This window comes from Ctenopharyngodon idella, chromosome 8 (assembly GCF_019924925.1).
Source record: "Ctenopharyngodon idella isolate HZGC_01 chromosome 8, HZGC01, whole genome shotgun sequence".
Classification (NCBI taxonomy): domain Eukaryota; kingdom Metazoa; phylum Chordata; class Actinopteri; order Cypriniformes; family Xenocyprididae; genus Ctenopharyngodon; species Ctenopharyngodon idella.
The window spans coordinates 3817405-3838292 of NC_067227.1; the positions used below are offsets into that span (position 1 = coordinate 3817405).

The following is a 20888-nucleotide window of genomic DNA, read 5'->3' on the forward strand; positions in this document are numbered from 1 at the left end:
TGACACAGTTGAGTTTTCAATATAGCCTGAACATACTGTACAGTATTTGGACATTTTTATTTGCTTAAAACACAAAACTCTGAAATGTATTGCATTAGATGCACAAATATCAAACCAAGTGCAAACGAATGGCGCTAGAGCTTTTCTGTTCTGAGCAATGTTTTCAAATATGTTTTACCAGTTTATCTAGAGTAATTTTTCATGATGTAGTGTAGGTCATATGTCATTATATATTAACATAAAAACATGTTCCATGAAGTCTGACAGCCAGAAAGTGTCCAAGACTTTTTGTCCTCATTTTGAACAACATATGCCCTATTTATAATATAAAATTGCAAAGATATTTTTACATGTCCATATACTTTTGGGGGTCCAAATAGCATGCATGTTATAAAATTTTGTACAAAAACTTGTCTGTATACTTTGCGCATTTTTGCGCATTTATAATCCGCTTGAAGCCAAAACGGCCAGACAAAATCCGCGTGATGGTGTGACACGAGTTTTAGCTTGAAAACAAGCGGTAAGATTAGCCTGACCAACACGGAAATTAAAAACTACAGCGTGTGTATTTCCAAAGTCGAATTGTTATTAGGTGTTATAGGTTTACTTAGGAGGAGAAAAGTCAGTAAATATGCAGTAGATAAACGACCTAATGTACTTTGTACCAAGAGACATTCACACACAGACCCTCCTGCACTCTCCTCTTTGACTACTACCGTATATTCTAGCAGGTCTGAAAATTAAAGCAAGATTGCTTGATTAAATTGAAAAGGACTTTAATTTGAGTTGCGACGATTTTTGGACACGGGCTTTTCAGTAAGTACTATTTAACGAGGCACATGACACAAAATGCAAGTTTCTAGAAAAATGTTAGAATTACAACTGTTGAAAAATGGTCATAAAACAAGGATTAAGAAATCTAAGTCATTTTTAAGGAATTATTTAATTGCTAATTATTTCATTTTTGAATAACAAAGATGGAATAGCATAGGCTACTACTCAATTTCTGCAGTATATTGTGCATAGTATGTAACTCTCCAGTTATATTCAGTATATTCAGATGACCTGTACATTAACAGGAGGACTGCCTTCTGAAATCGCATACTCTCTGAGTAGGTACTTCTTTTTATTAAGTACATACTTCATGACTGTTAAAAAAAAGTATGTTCTATAAAGTTTGGTTGTATGTAGTATGAATATAATCTGGACATACTACATTTAGGTTGAATTTCAATCGGATGTGAGCATCCCTATATACTCACTCCGAAGGGCAGAGCCCTTGAACTGGGGACTTTGGATGGAGCAGAGCATTTGCGTGTAATGCAGCCATTTGGAACGCCCCTACAAATGGCGTCCCCCTTCCCGAAGTGCTCTTGAAGGGTTCAGAAATGCTGTTTGGAATTTGGCCTTGGCCCTGTCCCAAATGGCACCCTAAACACTCGCGGTCTTCCTACGAGTCCGCACTTTCGTGACGTAATGCCGCTTTGACTGTCGGGAAGAAGTCTGCTGCAGAGCTGACTTTCAGTGTGGGCGAGAAGCGTCTCGCTACAGCCTGCGGTGAACATCCAACCGGCCCACATCCAAGTGTGACGTCAGAAGCCAGGCCCATGCCGCCCCGCAGCCGATTCTTAAGATTTTATTGGTCATGTTAATCACAGTACTGATTGCCTACACCCAACACTGATCCCTAAACCTACCCATCATTGTAACCAATGAAATTACCTGCAGGATGGGATTTCTGGTGAAGTGGTTTAGTGGGGAGTCACGAGGTGATGTATTGGGCACGGGCGTGACTTCTGACATCACACTTGGATGTCCAGCAAGTCCTATTTGGTGCGGGCTCGACAAAAGTGCGCATCGCATATCGACCACTAAGTGGCACTCGCGAGCATCCTTCTGAAACCTAAAATGACAAATGGGACACCCTACGGTCTGGGGGACTTAACGGACATGCGTATGCGGCAGTCATTGTTACCTACTGTTAAGCCTCGGCTCTACTTTCCATGAGTGCGCGAGGGTCCGCTAGGGTCTACGTGACGTAAAAAACGTCATCGTCAAAAATTGTGTACGCGGAGGCTGTTTGCGGACATCCGCATGCCTCCCATTTTTTGTCACTCGGCTACAAAAGCACAAAAGCTGGAATAATACAAGTAAGTCCACATCCGTGCTGTCCGCAGCTGTTTGTGTATGCGTCTGAACTGGAGTATATCCGAGGCTTAAGTCCACAAGACCGAAAGTGCATATGATGTCATGTTGTCATTGTCATGTGACCTACAGCGCCAGTTGCATTGCCTCACTGCCATTCACAAATCTTCTCCCGTGGCCTAATAATGTAGTAAAGTGTCTGTTGGATGCACAAATAGGTCATCCAGGTACTTTTTGCCTACTGTTTTATGCATACTGTAAATTACAACATATTACTGTTTTTCACATACTGTTTGTCGTCTATTATAGGCATATAGTAAGTATGCATATTCGGATGCAGCCTGTGTGAAATATAGTATCCCACAATGCAGTTTGCTCAACTTTTCCACTACAACCAATGAACAAGTAATATCAAACCTATATTTTTAACATAATGGCTCATTATTTTGACTCATTATTCAGTACAGTATGCATAATTAGATTTGAATTACAAATATTTTTTGTTTTATTTTTATTGTTTCCAAGAATGAGGTCATGTGACAATGATGCATACTATATTTTGATCATAGTATAGCATTTCACAAACTTTGTTTTAATAGTATGCAGTACTAAGTCAAGTCAAGTCACCTTTTTTATAGTTCTTAAATACAATACAGATGGTTTTAAAGCAGCTTTACAGGGATAAACAGGAAAATAATGATCAGTGATGCAAACAGATCAATTCTGCTGGGAAGCAGCTCTGAAAAAGGCAATAGTGTCATATTTCAGCTGAAATCAGTTCAGTGTTGATTCAGTTCAATAACTGTGTAAAGTTAATCAATTATGAAATGAGTTCAATTCAGCTGTAAGCAGTACTGGTTGATAACTGAAGTAATCTGGGTTAAGTAAAAAATGTAGTATTTGTAATTAGATTATATTACATTTTTAAATCAGACTACAGTTACTTTTTTTACTTTTAAAATTATGATTCAATTACTTAAAAGCTTTTTATTAAACTCACAAACCTAGTGCAGTTCCATCACAAACCCCAGTCTACATATTGTAATGTTTTATTGCACTTCATATTGTTGATAACAAAGAATGGAATATATTTTCTTTCTCCTTGTATTTTTATATCAATTTGGTACAATATTATCCTATTCGATTCAATGTGATAAACGAGTAAGGTCAAACGTAATCTAAAAGTACCAAAACGAATCAGATTATGTTACCTAAAATGTGTTATGTAATGGATTACTAACTACAATTTTTGTCATGTAATTTTAAATCAGTAACAGACTACAATTTGTGATCTACAAGTAATCTATCCAGAGCCAGCACTGGCTATAAGCAGCTCTACAGAAGACAATAGTGTTGTTATTCAGTTTGAATCAGTTCAATGTTGATTCAATTAAAGGTGCAATATGTAAGAATTTTGCAGTAAAATATCCAAAAACCACTAGGCCAGTGTTATATATTTTGTTCACTTGAGTACTTACAATATCCCAAATGTTTGCAACTATTTGTAAATCGTGAGAAAATTGCAATTTTAACCAAGGCTCCGGGACGTGTGAGGAGTCGCCTGTCAATTGCGTCATACCCGCGTTACCCTCGGTTTCCGGTTTTATTTTGTAGAAACCATGGAAACACCAAAGACGCTTTAATATATTACATGTTTTAATAGACAAGGGAACAGCTGTTTTGATATATTTATAGACAGAAAACTAATTATTGTTAAATAGCTCACCACGTTTAGTCTTATTGTTTAAATCTAATTTTCTTGATTTTTTCGCGAGTACCATGCTTTACCATGCCTCAGAGAAAAACACTATTTTGTGAAGTAGCTAACATAGCATAATCAGATGTAGCTCTATTTTTAGTAACAGTAATACAGCATTTTCTCCATCATACAATACGTTTTAAAATTAATTACATGCCATTTATCAACACAAGCAACATCCAGCATTTATTAATATGATATTCTAAAATCGATCTACCTTACTGCAGTGTGTCTCAAACAAGTGTCTCACAGCAGCCGCTGAGCGAACGCACAGAGTAACGTTATAACATCATTTTCAGCACACTCGAATATATCTAATATGATAAACAGAGCTGTGTTACCTCATACTCATGACCGGAAAAGCGGAAGCGGCGCCGGCGACTGTGGCATAATAAATGTTCTGAGGCGTGTGTTGTGCAATCGCTCCAGAGGCCTCGTTCAGCTCCCACAACACTCGCTCCTGCTCTGCTTCATACTACAGTAACGTTAATAATCGCATCCATGAACATGATTTCTTCCCGAGTCCCATCCCAGTTCTTTTCCACCGTCCGTCGAGGTGAAGACCACATGTCCCAAGATTCCACGCTCAAACTTGGCGTCATCAAGCTACGCCTTTGTTTTGAATAGGCCTCTAGCGACCTCTAGCAGACAGAAAACATTACATATTGCACCTTTAAGTTCAATAACAATGTCGATGTTGCAGAATTCATCAATTATGATACAATGTCGAATCAGCTATGAAGCAGCTCTGCAGAAAACAGTCGAGTCATCATCATCCAGCTCAATTCAGCCCAGTTTTAAGTGTCCCCAACTAAGCAAGCTAAGTATTCAATTGTGAACATAGCCATAGTCATGTAATGTTTCTTCCCAAACAGAAAACAATGGAGGAGCCACTGTCCCCTCGAGAGTCTGGTCAGTTTGTGGCCGAGCGGAGTCGAGATGTTTTCGTGGATGAAGATGGTGTTGAACGTGTAGCGCAGATGATTTACGAGCTCCGTGACAGCGAAGAATTCACAGCCAGCGGCTGGAAAATGATGAATCCTCTGGCACCTTCACCAGACTCAGATGATGCCATCAACTGGGTATTTGTGACGGACACCATGAACTTCTCCTTCTGGCCTGAGAAGGAGGAAGAACAGTGTGAGGTCACATGCAGGGGAAACACCTATCGAGGGTACATGTCTCTCTGTGCTGCTGTGACTAGAGCTATGGATGAAGGTGACTGAATATGTATCTCTGAATTTATAGCATTTTCATTTTATAAGAACCATTTTGTGTACTGTGAGAGTTCAACTTTATGATGTCTTCATTTAGGAGTGCCCATTACGAGCCCCACCTACTTCTCTCAGATCAGTGAGGCCGAGCTGGCCAAAGTCCTGCGTTCGGACAACACTATTCCCATGCCCATGCTGAGAGAGCGTCACCAGGCCCTAACAGAGGCCGGACGAGTGCTCATGGAGCATGGTGGATCCTTCCGGATGTTCATGAGTCATTGTGAGAATGATGCAGAGAGGATGATGAAGTATATTGTTCAGAATATACCGTCATACAGAGATGAAGCCACATATGAGGTGAATATATTCACATTAAACATTTTTGAAATCAATAGTACAATTTCAGTTTAGTCATTTAAAGCATGGCTTTTGAGAACTTTAGTTCAACTTGCTTAGCTTTCACTTGCATGTTAGATCCCTTGTGAAAAATAAGCACACTTAATTGTATTGAATGTGCACTTGTAGTGTACTTCAAATTTTAAAAGTTTTTTTTTTTTTTTTTTTTTTAAATATCCTTTCAAGTATAATATTAACTGAAATAAAAGACCACTTAAGTGAACTTAAAAAATTCACTTTTTTATTATGCCCCTTTATTATGCTATGACTTATTATGCCCCTTTTCAATCTTGATTTTGTTTTTGGGGTCTACTAGAATAGGTTTACATGAAAAAAAATAATTTACACATAGTTGACATTGTTGCAGCTCCTCTTTTCCCAGTCTGTCAGAAACGCTCTGTTTAGTTCCTATCTCTATGAAGCACCTCCTTCCAAAAAGCACAGTGTGCTCTGATTGGTCAGTTGGACCAGTGTGTTGTGATTGGTGAATCGCTTTGAGTGCGTTTTGGAAATGTCACACCCCTTACCATACCCGTGAGTTTCAACACACAACTAACTAACTCAACCAGGCCTCTTTTTGCGTTTGCCATGGACAGGAATTATTTGAATTAGGAATATTGTGACATGTTTGTTTCTGAAGAAAACTCAAGACTACAATGGAGGCGTTTCAGGGAGTTCAGAAACAGTGACGCTGATATAGAGAATAATTCTCTTTGGAGTGACTTTGTGCTTTGTAACTTTGCAAAAATTTTCGTGTTCAAACAGCAGCATTACACACTAAAGAAAACTGAACATGTATTAAAGCACAAGTACTCTTTAAAGAAGTACACTTATGTGTTAACTAAAAAACTATAGCAAATGTAAAGTACTTGATTTTAATTTTTAACTGTAGTGTGTTATTCAGTATTACATCTACAGTAAATATATTTTAAATGTACTAAATTACAACTTTATCATTACATATGTGTAATTTAAATACAGTTTAAATAGAAACATGTCAAACAAGAACTCTTAAGTTCAACTAATTGTTTAATATAAATGTAAACTATAATACATTTTCATTTAATTGTAAATAATATGCAGTTAAGAGTCTAAAAGCATTACATTTAGTTTGTACTTAAGTATATTCTTTTAAAGTCCCCCTTATGCCATTTTAAAGGTTCCTCATTTTATTTCCTACAATAGGTTTACATGGACCCAGATCAAACAACACTTTAATTTTTTTCGTATATACATTACACATCACCTCATTTCTGAAAACGGTTAATTCGAAAATCCAGTCTCTCTAAACCCCTCCTTTCCACGAGCCTGCTCTGCTCTGATTGGTCAGATGACTCAGTCTGTTGTGATTGATCTACCACTTACAGCACATGTCGGAAATGAAACGGCCATTACCATAACTGAATTTCAGCTCCGGATCTTCCTCACTTGATACACTGTGATACGAACAGTAACGGTGGCGTCGGCTTTACCGTATTAATTCCAGCATGAGTTCTCATCCTTTTGAAGTGGATTTTCAGCGCTGAAAACAGCGTCTTCTCAACATGTCAACAACACGAACCAAAAGTTTCCAGGCCTAAGCTACAACTACAGTAATTGATGCCGGGTCAAAGTAGATTTAGTAGTTTGTGGGCAGCTAATGAAGACCATAGACTGGCATTATGCAAATGATACAAACCTACGGGAAGTAAGACTTGAATTACTGACGACTCGTTTCGGCAGTTCAGAATCGATTATTCTTTTAGGAGAAAATCACTTTATTTGTCATGCACTTTAATCTTTCAACCTTTGTAGACCTTTTACATACACAAACAGCTATATTACATGAAGGGTAATATCTGATAAAGGATAATATGGGCACTATAAAGTATATTATTTCTGTAAAAAGTACTTTTTTTAAAAGTATGCTAAAGTGTACTTCTTTTTCACAAGATACATCACATCATAATGTGTAATACTTTGTTTTTATTGTAGGGTAAGAGGATCTCGTTTTACAAGAGGGCTCAAATCCTTGTGGCAGACTTTTGGGGCATCATGGAGGCACGAGGGGAGGGCAACATCCCTAACCTTGACTACCTGACCATGTTTGCTGACTACAGGGTGCCACAAGGCCTTGTGTACCTTGGGGCTTTACGTTACTCTGATGCCCTTATGGAGACATTGAAAAACGGTTTGTTGTGCCTTTATTCCAGTTGTCCTATTAATTTAATCTGGAGATTTTTGTTCAATTCAAAACCTTTGTTCTATTTGAAGGACTGCAACATGCATTCGATTATAGGTGAATTTCACAAAAATATCTTTATGTCACATAATTGATTAATCCTTACATAATAGACAGATACTCTTACCAGTATTGTTGTAGTGATTATTAGTTCTTTCACAGGTGAATTGTTGAGCTCGGGTGAGAGGCGAGAGGTGGAGATCAGGGGTTGCTCCATCTGGTGTGTGGAGAGAATCCGGCACCATCTGTGGAAGCTTGTGGAAGAGAGAGATGGGAAGAGCTGTCACATCAACTCTGCTCTTATTGATTTTTACCTGTGGCCATATGCTAAAAAACACCACAAAGAAATGGCACATATTCCAATACATCACACTCGCTGCATCTACTATTGACAGCATCTTTTTTTTGCCAAGTTCTTTTTGTATCATGTTGTTTATACCTTTAAATAAAGTTATTAAAATGAGGTGATTTGCATTTGGTATAAATACTTTTGTTAAAAAGAGAATAGAGGGGAAACAGTCATTGTGTGTATATATCAACAGTCAATACTACAACATTTCCATGAAGTATTAAGTAACATAGATTTTAAACATTATCACCCGGTTTCACAAACAAGGTTTAAGCTAGTCCTAGACTAAAATGCATGTTGAGCTGTTTTAACTGAAAGCAACTTGTACTGACATCTTACAATATGTCAATGCCACTGTTTTGTCTCAAGATTCACACCAGCCATGCTTTTTTTCTAGTGTACTTTTATAAAAGCTACTTAAATATCCTAATTGAACTAAGGCCTAATCCTGGCTTAGGTTAAGCCCTGTCTGTGAAACCGGGCCTATGTCTTCATTATGTCTAACATGTCTTCATTAGAGACATACCTCAGCCAATCAGTACACCCACAGAAAAGCTAAGAATAAACCTTGATTTTAACTTGATTTTAAAACAGCATTTCAGGTTTAAACTGTAGTAGACTTGGTTTTTATAATGTCTTTTGACACTAGGCTTAAGTGAACAGCAGAAGCTATGAGTCCTGTCCAACATACAGGAGAAGATAGAACAGAGCTTAAAGTAGCAGATGACATAGGCTAACTAGCACGCACGCATATACAATAAAATGAATGTAGTCATTATAGTTATCCATTCCCAGTTAGCGTTCTTAGTGTGAATGGGCCTTAAAGTCGACATCAAGCAAAAGTTGCAGTTTTCCCTATTGTGACTTCTGAGTGAAACGGCTTCTCGAACAAGAAAAAATGTAGGGCAGGACTTTATTTTGTCCATCGAGAATTTATTGGATTGTTGTCTGTTGGCTTGTTTGTTGCTATTGCTGTGAACTCATGTGATTGACAGGTTGTCCCGCCCTCGCACCAGTAAACATGTCATCAGAGAAGAGAAGAGATGTCCTGCAAGAGGGAGGGGAAGTTATTTTGATTAAAGGGCACATGAGTTTAAAAATTAAGGAGGGGGGGATGTGCACAGATAAATAGGCCCAATTTATAATAAATACTTTAATATTTCATTAAAAAAATTTTGTAAGAATCGTCAAATTGGATTTTGGGGCTTGGCTGTGGGCGGTGTTTCTGGGTCTGAGATCTGTTTTGACTTTTTGTGTCATTTAATTCAGATGTTTTAAAGTTACCTAGTGCCATTATTCAGGCCTAAATTATTTTCCAGACCGCTTCTGAATTATCAGTTGGCGTAGTCACGTGGTATGCATTCCTTTTCTCACCGTTGATTAGCATAGACTTTTAACAGTCATTTGTGATTACTTGATAAAACATTTATTTAATAATCCTATAGCCTATAGATTACTGCGGCAGGTACTACTATGCATGTCAGGTATATACATTCATAGAATTAAATTATTTTTAGGATACAAATGTCTTCAGAGAGACAAACAATCGCTCTGATATTTGAACGTGGTTCAAAGAAGATTCTGCTTCCTGAGCCTCAGAGCGCCCTCTGGAGTAAGTACTACTATATGAACGGTTATTAACATGATCTACTCAATGATAGCACTGAAGCTTTTGTGTCCGTTCAGGCCGCCATGCTCTCGTCTGTGTTTGCAGTTTCCACTTGCACGAAGCCGAGGCGAGGATACCGACAGTCATAACCAGGTAAAAGTTTGTTTAGTTCATTTTAACAGCGCCTACGCTCAAAACTCCGGCAGGTTTACACAAGACATGTTGAACTGAATGAAACGTGTTCAGGAAAAATGAAAGCGATAGGGGCTCGTTTGTTACTTGTGTTCAGCACTGGCGAGCTAAAAAAAAAAAAAAATTCTAAGCTAGCGACATTTTAGGTGTCAAATAATGTGTAGTCTAGTAGGCAGTTCATTTTAAACAGACTAAAATATAACAACGAATTCTGTTCTTTAGCAAGCGCTACATTCACCCATCCAGCACAAATCGACTTACTACACATTCTAGTTGACAAGTGTTTATTAACTCTGCAGCACGCAGATTTATACTTTTCAATGAGCAATACAAATTAAAGCTGGTTTATTTGATTGTATTATATTAACAGTGTGTATTATGTGTATTAACAGTATATTATGCGAAAAGAGTTGTCCTCAATGTGTACATTACACTGATTCTTGAATGCTATTAATAAGATATATGTTCTTCTATTTTGGTCCCAGAGACCACCAGCACTTCACTGAAATGTCTCACACTAATCTGATACAATCATTTCATGTCAAGCAGCAGCATCCAAACTGACCATCATGTGTTGATTGTCTCATTGGCAGATTCAGGATGGCATCAGCAGTGATCTCAGTTCCCACCACAGCGTCACGCTTTGCTCTGCTGCAGATCGACTCTGATTCGGACACTGATTCGGATGCAGGAAAACCAAAGGCTGGTCGTGGAGCAGGGAAGCCTCGCTCAGGGAAATCTCCCAGCGGGAAGACCAACCAAAATGCAGACAAAAAGAAAGAGAAGAGAAGACGAAAGAAGGAACAGCAGCAGAGTGAAGCCAATGAGGTCTATCTGCCTCATATAATCTCTTTGTCTGTCTATATAGCTGTTACTCTCTTCCTGTCTTTCTATCTATATCTATTAGGGCTGGGACAATAAATTGATGCATCGCGAATCGAGAAATGATTCTGGACTGATTCTGAGATTTTCCGAATGCATCGCGATTCTTCCTCGAATCGATTCTAAGCTTAGTTTTTTAACAGCAGATGGCTTTAGAAACACCCATACTCTGCTTGCTTCCAATTCGTTACACACCACTTGAACCTTCTATAAGAGAATCATTCATAAAGTTCGAAAAAGTTAAAGCAGATTACAAGGGTGTTTGCAGTGGGCTGTTTACATTAATCTCGCATCATAAAAGCATTCTGAGGTGCAAGTACATTCTCAGACTCAGCCGAACTCATGAGAGCTCTTCTTCTTGAGCATTTGAGTGTGCGGTTAAAAGCTAGCCTAGAACGCCATCTGCTGTTAAAACTAAGCTCAGTATCGATTCGAGAGAGAATCGCAGAATCGATTCCACGAATCACGATGCATTGATTTATTGTCCCAGCCCTTCTATCTATCTATCTATCTGTCTATCTGTCTGTCTCTATAGCTGTCTCTCTATCTCTCTCTTTCTTTCTTTCTTTCTATCTTGTTTTCTAAAAAGGCTGTTAGGCCCCTTGTTTGTTTCTGGAAATAGCAATGATGATGAGTCAGCGTTGACGTTTCTAACATCCTTACATGCGAAGAGGGTGGTGTAGTCATTATGTTTTGGGCTAAAGTCTTAGAGATTTAGCTTTAGATAACTTTAGATAAAGCATCAGCTAAATGCCTACTAACAAAGAGTCTTTGTCGTTACACACTGTAGCTCAGGAGTCTTGCTTTTAAGAAGATCCCTCAGAAGTCTGCGGTACCTCCCTCCACACTTACGCTGCAGGATTTAGCGAATGATCTGGTCAACCCGGCAGCTGTCCAGCATGGCTCCAAGCCCCAGGAGAACTGGCAGGAGTGGAAACAGAGAGATGAACAGGTAAACCTTTCTCCCAAAAACCCAGAATTTGACTTTCCTATGGCCCATTTCTCTCCTTGCTTTATGCAAACATGTTCATGTTTGTGTTTGTCACAGTTGACCAGTGACCTGTATGAGGCAGACCTTGAGAAGGCCTTGATTCTGAGTAAATTGGAATTTGAGGAACATAAAAAGGTACATTTTCATAGTTTAAATAAAAGGACTCTAAAAATGTAATTTCATGCAAATATCAAGTTAAAACTCAACCCTCTACGCACACCTTGGCAAAAGAATTGCAGTGCAGAATCTTTTATTCTTTATAACCTCCAATAAACTGTATGTGCTTAGAAGCTTCTGTCACCTCTCTGCTGCAGTCTTGGCCCATTCCTTGCTTGAAAAAGCTTCAGGTTCACAGATAGTCTTTGGTTTCCATGTTACCACTGCTTTCTACAAATTCCACCAAATATTCAACACACAGAGACGAACACTCATACAAATAGTAGCTGCACTTCACGTGAAGATTGCGCGCACAGTGAGGAACGCAGAAACTAGTTGTCAGCGCTGTCCTGTGATTTATCACTAAAGTAGCTTAGAAACTCAAAAGTTATTATAGCATATATTTTTCTACTTTTTAAGTAACTACTCGCAACCTACAGCTTCACAATTAATAGAGAGACGGTATGACTAATTCACACACGCAGTCGCTCTCATTATGTACTGGTACTGTGCTAATTTATCTGTATCTGCAGAAATCTGTAAGAAATGTTACGAACCATAAATAAAATAACTGCTGAAAGTGAGCTGTTATGTCAGATCACTCTTTCAATAGGAAAAAAATATCCAACCTTTAATAGTCAAGCATATTTACAGTACAAACCTTGTAAGTGAACTATGGGGGCAAAAAAACCCAAAGAGACAAAATAATCGTTCAATAATCGTAATCGAAGTAAAATGTTCAATTAATCGAGGTTTTGATTTTAGGTCATAATCGTCCAGCCCTACTTGATTCATGAGAATTCATGATGTCCTTCATGCAGACAAGATTTCTACTTCCTGCAACAGCACAGAACCCCCATAACAAGACTGGACCACCTCCATGTTTGACCGTGGAGATGGTTTTCTTCTGCTCATAAGCTTTGCCTTTTTTACACCAGATGTACCGCTGATCAATGGGTCCGAAAAGTTACAGTTTGGTCACATCCCTCCATAAAACATTCTTCCACAACTCCACAGGTATATCCAAATGAATTTAAGCATATTCAAGTCAGCCTTTTATGTTCTTCTTGGTCAAGAGTGGCATTCGGCAAAGCTGCAAAGTTTATGAGCAGAAGAACACCATCTCCACGGTCAAACATGGAGGTGGTCCAATCTTGTTATGGGGGTTCTTTGCTGTTGCTTTGCTCTTTACGTGTTTTAGAAACGGCGCTTTCAGCAAAGTGACGGTGAGTTGTGCGCCTTCACACTAGAGTTTGCGGTACGTCAAATACAGGTACGCTGCGCATCCATTGAGCTGAATTGAAATAGTACAGATCGCAGATGGAGAGCGAAACTCTCAAGCGCTCAGTCAGTGTTCAGCGAGTGAAAATATATCTATGCTAAACTTATATTTATAACGGTCTGTTTATTCTAATGGGGCTTTCACACAGGGTGCGGTATGCGCTGCGCTCGCCGCTGGGTTCAGCGCAGCCTTAAGCTCACATGCTGTGGTTTCAACATGTGAACATGTTTTTGCTGTTCTTGTTGCATTTACATGACTTTAACCAGCAGATGTCCTCATGCTATGTTTCGAGTGAATAGCTAGTGTAATCGATCTAATCTAACAGTGAATTTAGCTGACAAAGTCAATATAGTGGAATAAAAACAACGCCTACTCTTTTTCACTGCAACTTCAAAGGAAGCAAGACAATGTTGTTGAAACTAGCGGTAAATTTATGTAACGCTGTTTGCTAGCCTGGCATAATGATCTCATCGTTGATACTTCTCACAGTTTATTCAGAGGGTATGACCAATTGTTTTTCACACATCCATTTTCTTTGAAGTATGTTTGAAAAGGGGATTTGACTTGTCAAACAGTGGCGGCTTTTTCTGGACCTCAACGATTAAACTTTTCCGCAATGTCCGTCCGCCATTTTAAATGCGCGAGCCTTTAAATTAGTACAGATTCTGATTGGCTGTCAGTGTTTTATCATTCAACAGCTGGAAAAAAATTGTTCTGAATGTGATTTTAACAATATCGTTTCTCTATATTGTTATCGTTATAACTGTGGTGTGGATTCTGCTATTTTTTTTTTATATTTAGAACGATTTTTAGAACTATATCTTTATCGTTATCTTTATAGTTATCGTTCTTGTTGTGAACGGGCCTTTCCGCAGCACATTTGAGCTTTCACATGAACAAATGAGCTTTGTTCTCGTGCGTCAAGCAGGTTCGTTAAGCTTCTGTTTGTTCGCTGATCAATGTTTATATGTGAATAAAAGCTAAATTCAATCTCTTCATCATATAAAGTGTTTGAGTGTCTTCAGAAAATTTGGACTAAACCACTCAGTTCATATGGATTAGTTTTAAGATCTCTCTATGAACTTCTTGAAGTGTCAAAGTGTCAGTTACGTAGCTGTCAACGGAGGGACAGAAAGCTCTGATTTAATATTTCAAAATGAACATTTACTGGACTGAAGAAACTTAGGTTTACTCGATTATCCATACATCATTTTTTAGAAAAATCATGTTAAAGTGTGAGTTTCAAATATGATACAACAGGCTTTTGAGGAACATTTTATTTGTTCATCATCATTGTACTGCATTGCATTATATGTTTTAAAACTACAGCTTTGATCATAAAAGTAAGCATTTAAATATCATCTAACTAAGGCATATTGGGAGATATAGAGTGACAACTGATATTTCTATGCATTTTATGCAAGTAGTCTCTATACTGTTATAAAGATCTCACTGATTTACATGGCAAGCTATCAGAATTTCATCTACCTTTTAGGCCATATAAATATCCCTAAATTGAACCTATATTGAAACAGGTTTTTTTTTCTTTTTTTTCTGGCTATTATTTCATGTCAGGCTTTACAGGGTTAAGGCGTTTGAGGAACAGAGTGATTTAAATGATAGATATTCAATTCCTTTAAGTGTATTGAGCACCAGTCCACTGTTCTCTACATCTCCACACTGCCAAAACATCAATATGCTACATGTTCATTCTTGTGAAGGTTCATTCCTAGCTCTTTTAAATGTAATGACAAGTGTAACTACTCCCTCTTGTGGTTAGAGTGGTATATTAGAAGTTAAATGGTCTATAATACCTTGTATAATATAATATAATTGCAGTTGATTATGAAACTATGAATGGCAACTATTGCACTACTTATTTCAGCTTTTTCATATTTTGCATGATTCTTAATGTATATTGTTATAAATCTCTCAAGGATCCTGAAAGAACAGAGACGGCGTCACCAAAGACAAAGGCAGGAGGAAAGAAGGACAGGAAGAAGAATCAACAGGGGAAGGACAAACGAGTCACTGTATCTCTTAAAGACTTCCAGCAGGAGGGTGGCGTGGGTGAGAAATGCTGTATTCTTATCGAGAGAGAGAGAGAGAGAGATGGCGGACAAATCTCTGTTACTATACTGCTGTGTGAGAGGGATAGAGGCCGTTCTAACTGACTCTCTCTATTGCAGATCAGCAGAATAAGAAGCCTGACAGAGAGGTGAGTGAGCGTGTAGTTGCAGATGTATGGGAGAGGCCTAATTAATATGAAACATACAAGTTTAGGCTGGTATGAGGGTAGAGTCAGTCACTCCGGTTCTGACAGCAATATCTGAAGCATGATGGAACTGATGATGACTACCTATATACCCTAAAGCCATAAATGTTTTATATATTTCAAGCAAATGCCATTTGCATATAAACACTTAATTCTTGGTGTAATTTAGATAAGGAGTTTTCAAACTAGGGTTTGAAACACCCAGAGGGCCACTAGAGGGCTCCACAGAAAATATGAGCGAAAAAGAATTTTACTACATGAATTTTTAGGGCCTGTCAAAGTTAGTGTTACCTTAAGATATTAAATACATTTAATGCATTAACAAAATTAATACATTTGATGGTTCCACTTCATGAGTTAAAAAATCTGTTTAGAAGTTCATACATTATAATATTACTCTAAGAGTAGAAAAAGATATTGTCAATTTAATACAAAATAAATGTTCTCTAGATAATATTCTAATTATAACTTAACTTTCTCTGTCTTTGGTACAATGATGACATGAAATACTTAGAATTATATATAAAAAATTATTTATAATAGCTTAATTTTGGATGTCTTTGTAATATCATACTTAATGTTTTTCTTACAGTGTTAAGTTTTTTTTTATTGTTTATAAACAATTGTAACATTTTATTAATATTTTGAATGAGCTTTTCAGTTTATTTTAAGTTTAGTGTTTTTATTTTATGTGTTTTTGTCACTTTTTTAAATATTTAAATTTACTTCTAATCAGAATTATTATAACTAAAACTGAAACCATAAAAAAAAAAGTTTAATTGAAATAAAATAACCATTAGCTGAAATAAAATAAAATAGGAAAAAAAAATATTTTATCACATCTGGTTGCCAAATTTATATTTATTTATATATATATATATATATATATATATATATATAAATAAACTGATTCAAAAATTTAACAACTATAATGTTATCTCAGGGTAAAATAACACTGGCTCTAATTTATTTTTGTTTTAGTTTTAGTAAGTTTTGTACTTAAACTTACTTAATTTCAGTTAGTTGTCAAGGAAACATTTCTAGATTTTTAAGCTTTTCATCTAATATTTGTCATCTTTTTTTTTTTTTTTTTTTTCAATTAATGACAAGGATATTTAATGGTTTTGGTTTTAGGTAACAGTAACAACACTGGTATAAATGGATTTACAGCTGTCTTTATATTTTATGGTTCGGTTCCCTCTCACGGGGATTGGTAGATTTGGGGGTGCTTGGTATCAAAACGTTTGAAATCTCTTCATGATTTCCACTTATGATAAAGCATCATACAGTGTGTTACATGTTGATACTCCAGTGATGCCACGAGATTATTGGATACTGACTGAAAGTGTGGAATGAAGCGTTTGTCAGATTTGCAGTTTCTTCTTCCTGTTTTTTTTAAGCCTGTGAATCCTGCGCTGCGTGACGACAAGTTTTTCAACCAGCTAGAGGATGATGTGAGCAAGATCGTCCAACGTGACAAACGCAGAGAGCAGTACAGCAACAGTGCTGGCCATGAGGTCAACACATCCTCAGAGCAGGAGCAGGTCAGACGTTCTGCCAATATATTTACTCATTCACAGTCTTTGACGCAGATAAAAGAAGAAAAGGCAGAATTTGTGGTCAGATGTACCATAATGTAGAATGTAGCTCAGTATAACACCAAAATTTGTTCTTGTTTTCTTTCTGAAACTCTCAGGATGTGAGAACTGAACAGTTAAAATATGAACTGGAAAAGAAAGACCAGGAAATTGGGAAGTTGAAAAAGACAATTTCACAATGGGAGGTAAGAAGTTGTGATGAGCGATGAAGTGTGGCAGCATTTTTATTCTCATTGGTATATTTCGGTCTTAGAGTTTTAATGAACATTCCAAAAATAACCCCCGGTTTCACAGACAAGGCTTAAGCGTAGTCCCAAAATGCATGTTTGAGCTGTTTTAACTGAAAGCAACTTGCATATTCCATTGTTTTGTCTCGAGATGCACACCAGTAATGTTTTTTTTTTTTCTAAAGCACGTTTATAAAAGCTACTTAAATGTCCTAAATGAACTAAGGTCTAATCCTGACTTAATCTAAGCCCTGTCTGTGAAACCAGGCCTAAAAATGTTAACCAATGGTAACTTTTATTTTCATTGTTATTTTTAGATCTTGATGTTTTAAGAAATGCTAATTTTTCATTTAGCTGTGTCATAGGGCTGCACAATTAAAAAAAAAAAAAAAAAAATGATTACAATCACCCACATCTAGAAAACACACACTCACACCTCTGTAATAAACACAGAGATGTTAGTCTCGTCCAAATCAGTACATGAAATCACAGACGTTGAGTGAAAAGAATTGTAGCTCAACTGTTTAGAAAATCAGTCCCGTTCAAATATGGCTAATGACCCAATGAAGAGTCACTTCCTTCATTCCTGAATGAATGGTTGGATGAATGATTCAATGACTCACTGTGACTCAAAGGTGGCTTTTGCTGATTTCATCTTGAATGGTAACAGCCTATAGTGTCTTATTTTAATTGTAATTGAATTTGATTAAATTTAAGAATTTGACAAAATACGATACTGATATATTTAGAAAGGTTAGAAAAAAGTGCTGTAAATTTATAAAATCTAAGCAATCAATTTAAGGGGAAAAACATTGCACCTAATTTTTTTTTTTTTTTTTTTTTTTGTCACTGGTGTAGACAGCTTTATTGATTTATAACAGTTTTTTGAGAGTGCAGAACTCAGGTTGAACTGAAGTGAATGGCATAAATAATATGGCATGCATTTGCCACACACACACACACACATTTTATTGGAATGTGAATTATATTATTTGGCAATAATAACTACAATTACAATATCAAGGCTAATAATCAACATAAGAAAAGACATTTAGGCTAAATTAGAATAAAGTTAGTAAATAACTGCTCTGATGATTTTGATATTCTGCTGTCTCTAATGAAATGTTTGTCTTGTCTTTTTGACTAATGCAAAATTAACAACTGATGATTTCAGTGTGATTAACAGTATGTTTCTGTTCAATGATAAATTGCTGTCTTTTTCAGGAAAGATACAAGGAAGTGAAGGCCAGAAACGGTCAGCTGCTTAAAATGCTTCAACAGGGAGAGAGTAAGTGCATTACAGCAAACACAGCTTGACAGACTGAAATCTTGCATTTATTCTGGTTATTTATATAACATTTATTTATATTCAGTGAAGGACAAAGCTGAAATTCTGCTGCAGGTGGAGGAGCTCCTAAACATTAAAGAGGAGTTGTCCTCGCAGGTGTGTGTCTGTACATTCAGTCGTTCTCTGGATGCAGTTGCCTTAATGTTAGTGTTGTGTTGTGATGTTTTGAGCATACCAAATTTTGTTTCCCCTTTCTAGGTGTCACAATTACACACAGCTCTGGAGCAAGAGAGGTCAAAAGTGAAGGGCTTACAGTCAGAGCAACCGAAACATCAGGTATGATGCATCCAAACCTACAATGACTATCACATTCTAGCATATGTACCGCAGAACTTCATGAGTGTATGTGTCTGGGTCACTGCCCAGTGAGTTCTCCATGCAGACAGTTTTTGACCACTTTTTTGGACCCAATTCCAAGGCACCATTAAATCCCATTTAATGATGTGATCTCAGCTGTCATTTATGCCAGACTGTACGACAGTCAAGATGCTTTAAAAACGGACGTGTGCATGAACAACTTGTCCGGAGTTTTACATCATCAACCCATACACGTTCGGCGACTGTGAGCTGAATTACACGCGGGACTGAAATGGTGGCTAACAAAGACATCTCTAGCGTTAATTTTGATCATGACTTGTCTTGAAAAACAAACACAATTTGACATTCGTCGTAGGAGAAGTCAAACTACAGGACTTTGCGCCAAATCTTCAGACGAAATTCCGGCAGTGTCAGAGGTAAAATTTGATCACAACGGTCATTAATCGGCTGTCTGTGAACATGTCAAACTAGTGATCAAAGACTACAGATTTTAGCCTAGGATTAGAGGAATCTTTTAGGATTCTCAAAACTTGTCTCAGACGACCAAATCGTGGCCAAAATTGCACAGTGTGCACCCGCCTTTAGAAATAACAAGTGAGTAATAAATGACCACAAGGCTTATTTTTTAGTGAAAATTGAATCGTCAACGTGTTTAACTGTTCAGACATACCACATATTTTGGTTATTTCACATATATATATATATTATATTAAAATTCAAGATATGTGGGCAAGAATGCCCTGTATGGGTTTTTGTCTTATGTTTGTCATATGATATAGTTCAGCAATATCACACGAGCAAGAGTGCTGTTTTTTCCTGAATATCTGCACAATTACAAATGTGTTATTGATTTTATACAACAGAAATAAATAAGAAGTTAATATTGTTACATTTTAGACACAATATTGTCAGTATTTGCTCAGTTTTGCTAATGAAAATAGTTCCAAACAAAGCCACAGCAGAATTGTTGTGTGTCTCTGAGCAACACACAGCCGTGTTTCATTACTGAATGAATCTGAGGGTTTTAATGAATCAGGTGAGCCAATGATGAAGTGACCCATTCATGACGGTCACTAGCTTCACTTCTGAATGAATCAGCCATTTGAATGAATCGGTTGATTGAATGACTCACTCATTAAGACAGTGACTTGCCGTCACCTACTGGTGGTTTTAGTTTCATATTAAGAGTATCATTCATTTTTTTAAAATTCACATTCATGCCACCTGAGCTGCATTAAACAGTGTGTAAATATACCTAAATGCCACTTCAGATGCAGCTTCTGAAAAAATGATCATGATCAAGTTGGTTTTATATATATATATATATATATATATATAAAGTTTTAATTTTGATATATTTTTATTTAATTTATTATATTTTAGATTTTAATATGTTGAATTTAATCAAAATTATGTCTGGACTGGATTTTTTTTTTTTTTTTTTTTTAATCGTCAAAATGTCATCAATATGAGCATAACATTGTTTATGTTTAGACTCATCCTACAGTGAAAAATAAATATGACATCACCAGTATCTTAATTTAAAATGTTTGTATTTTCTTTTTTACAGGGGAACCGGAAGGGTAAAAAAGCATCAGAAGGGGATGTATGAAGATGCATGTTAAAGGACAGACAGCTTGAATGTCTTTTGTCAAGCTGCTAATATCTTTAAAATCTATTCAAAACACCACACACACTCTTAACCAAACTACCACCATCATACATGCATTTTGTATTCCTGCTTATTGCTGCACAGTTCTGATCACCGTGGCTTATGATAACAACAGAGGATGATTTTCTCTGGAATGGACATTCATCTGTCAGTGCCACTGGATTTACACTGTAGAATAAATCCACTTCTGTTCTGTGCACTATCAATGAAAGGCATACAATCTTGAATTCTTTTCAATAAAGATGTTAATCTTA

General features: G+C 36.9%; 2 protein-coding genes across 3 annotated transcripts; both read left to right on the forward strand.

The window, feature by feature from the left end:
* The first annotated feature begins 413 nt into the window (after nt 1-413).
* On the forward strand, nt 414-8198 carry qng1 (Q-nucleotide N-glycosylase 1). Of its 2 annotated transcripts, none has more exons than XM_051904313.1 (5): nt 414-520; nt 4780-5122; nt 5219-5475; nt 7489-7684; nt 7898-8198. In XM_051904313.1, exons 2-5 carry the CDS (start codon nt 4786-4788, stop codon nt 8125-8127), a joined length of 1020 nt encoding a protein of 339 aa, XP_051760273.1. In that variant the 5' UTR covers nt 414-520; nt 4780-4785; the 3' UTR covers nt 8128-8198. The 2 variants fall into 2 exon arrangements, with proteins under 2 accessions (XP_051760273.1, XP_051760274.1); XM_051904314.1 differs by having other exon boundaries at nt 472-816.
* Nucleotides 8199-9685: 1487 nt separating this feature from the next.
* Nucleotides 9686-20888, forward strand: gkap1 (G kinase anchoring protein 1). Its single transcript, XM_051904182.1, has 12 exons — nt 9686-9846; nt 10479-10713; nt 11558-11719; nt 11816-11893; nt 15134-15266; nt 15386-15414; nt 16872-17015; nt 17168-17254; nt 18521-18584; nt 18670-18740; nt 18843-18920; nt 20533-20888. Exons 2-12 carry the CDS (start codon nt 10486-10488, stop codon nt 20572-20574), a joined length of 1116 nt encoding a protein of 371 aa, XP_051760142.1. The 5' UTR covers nt 9686-9846; nt 10479-10485; the 3' UTR covers nt 20575-20888.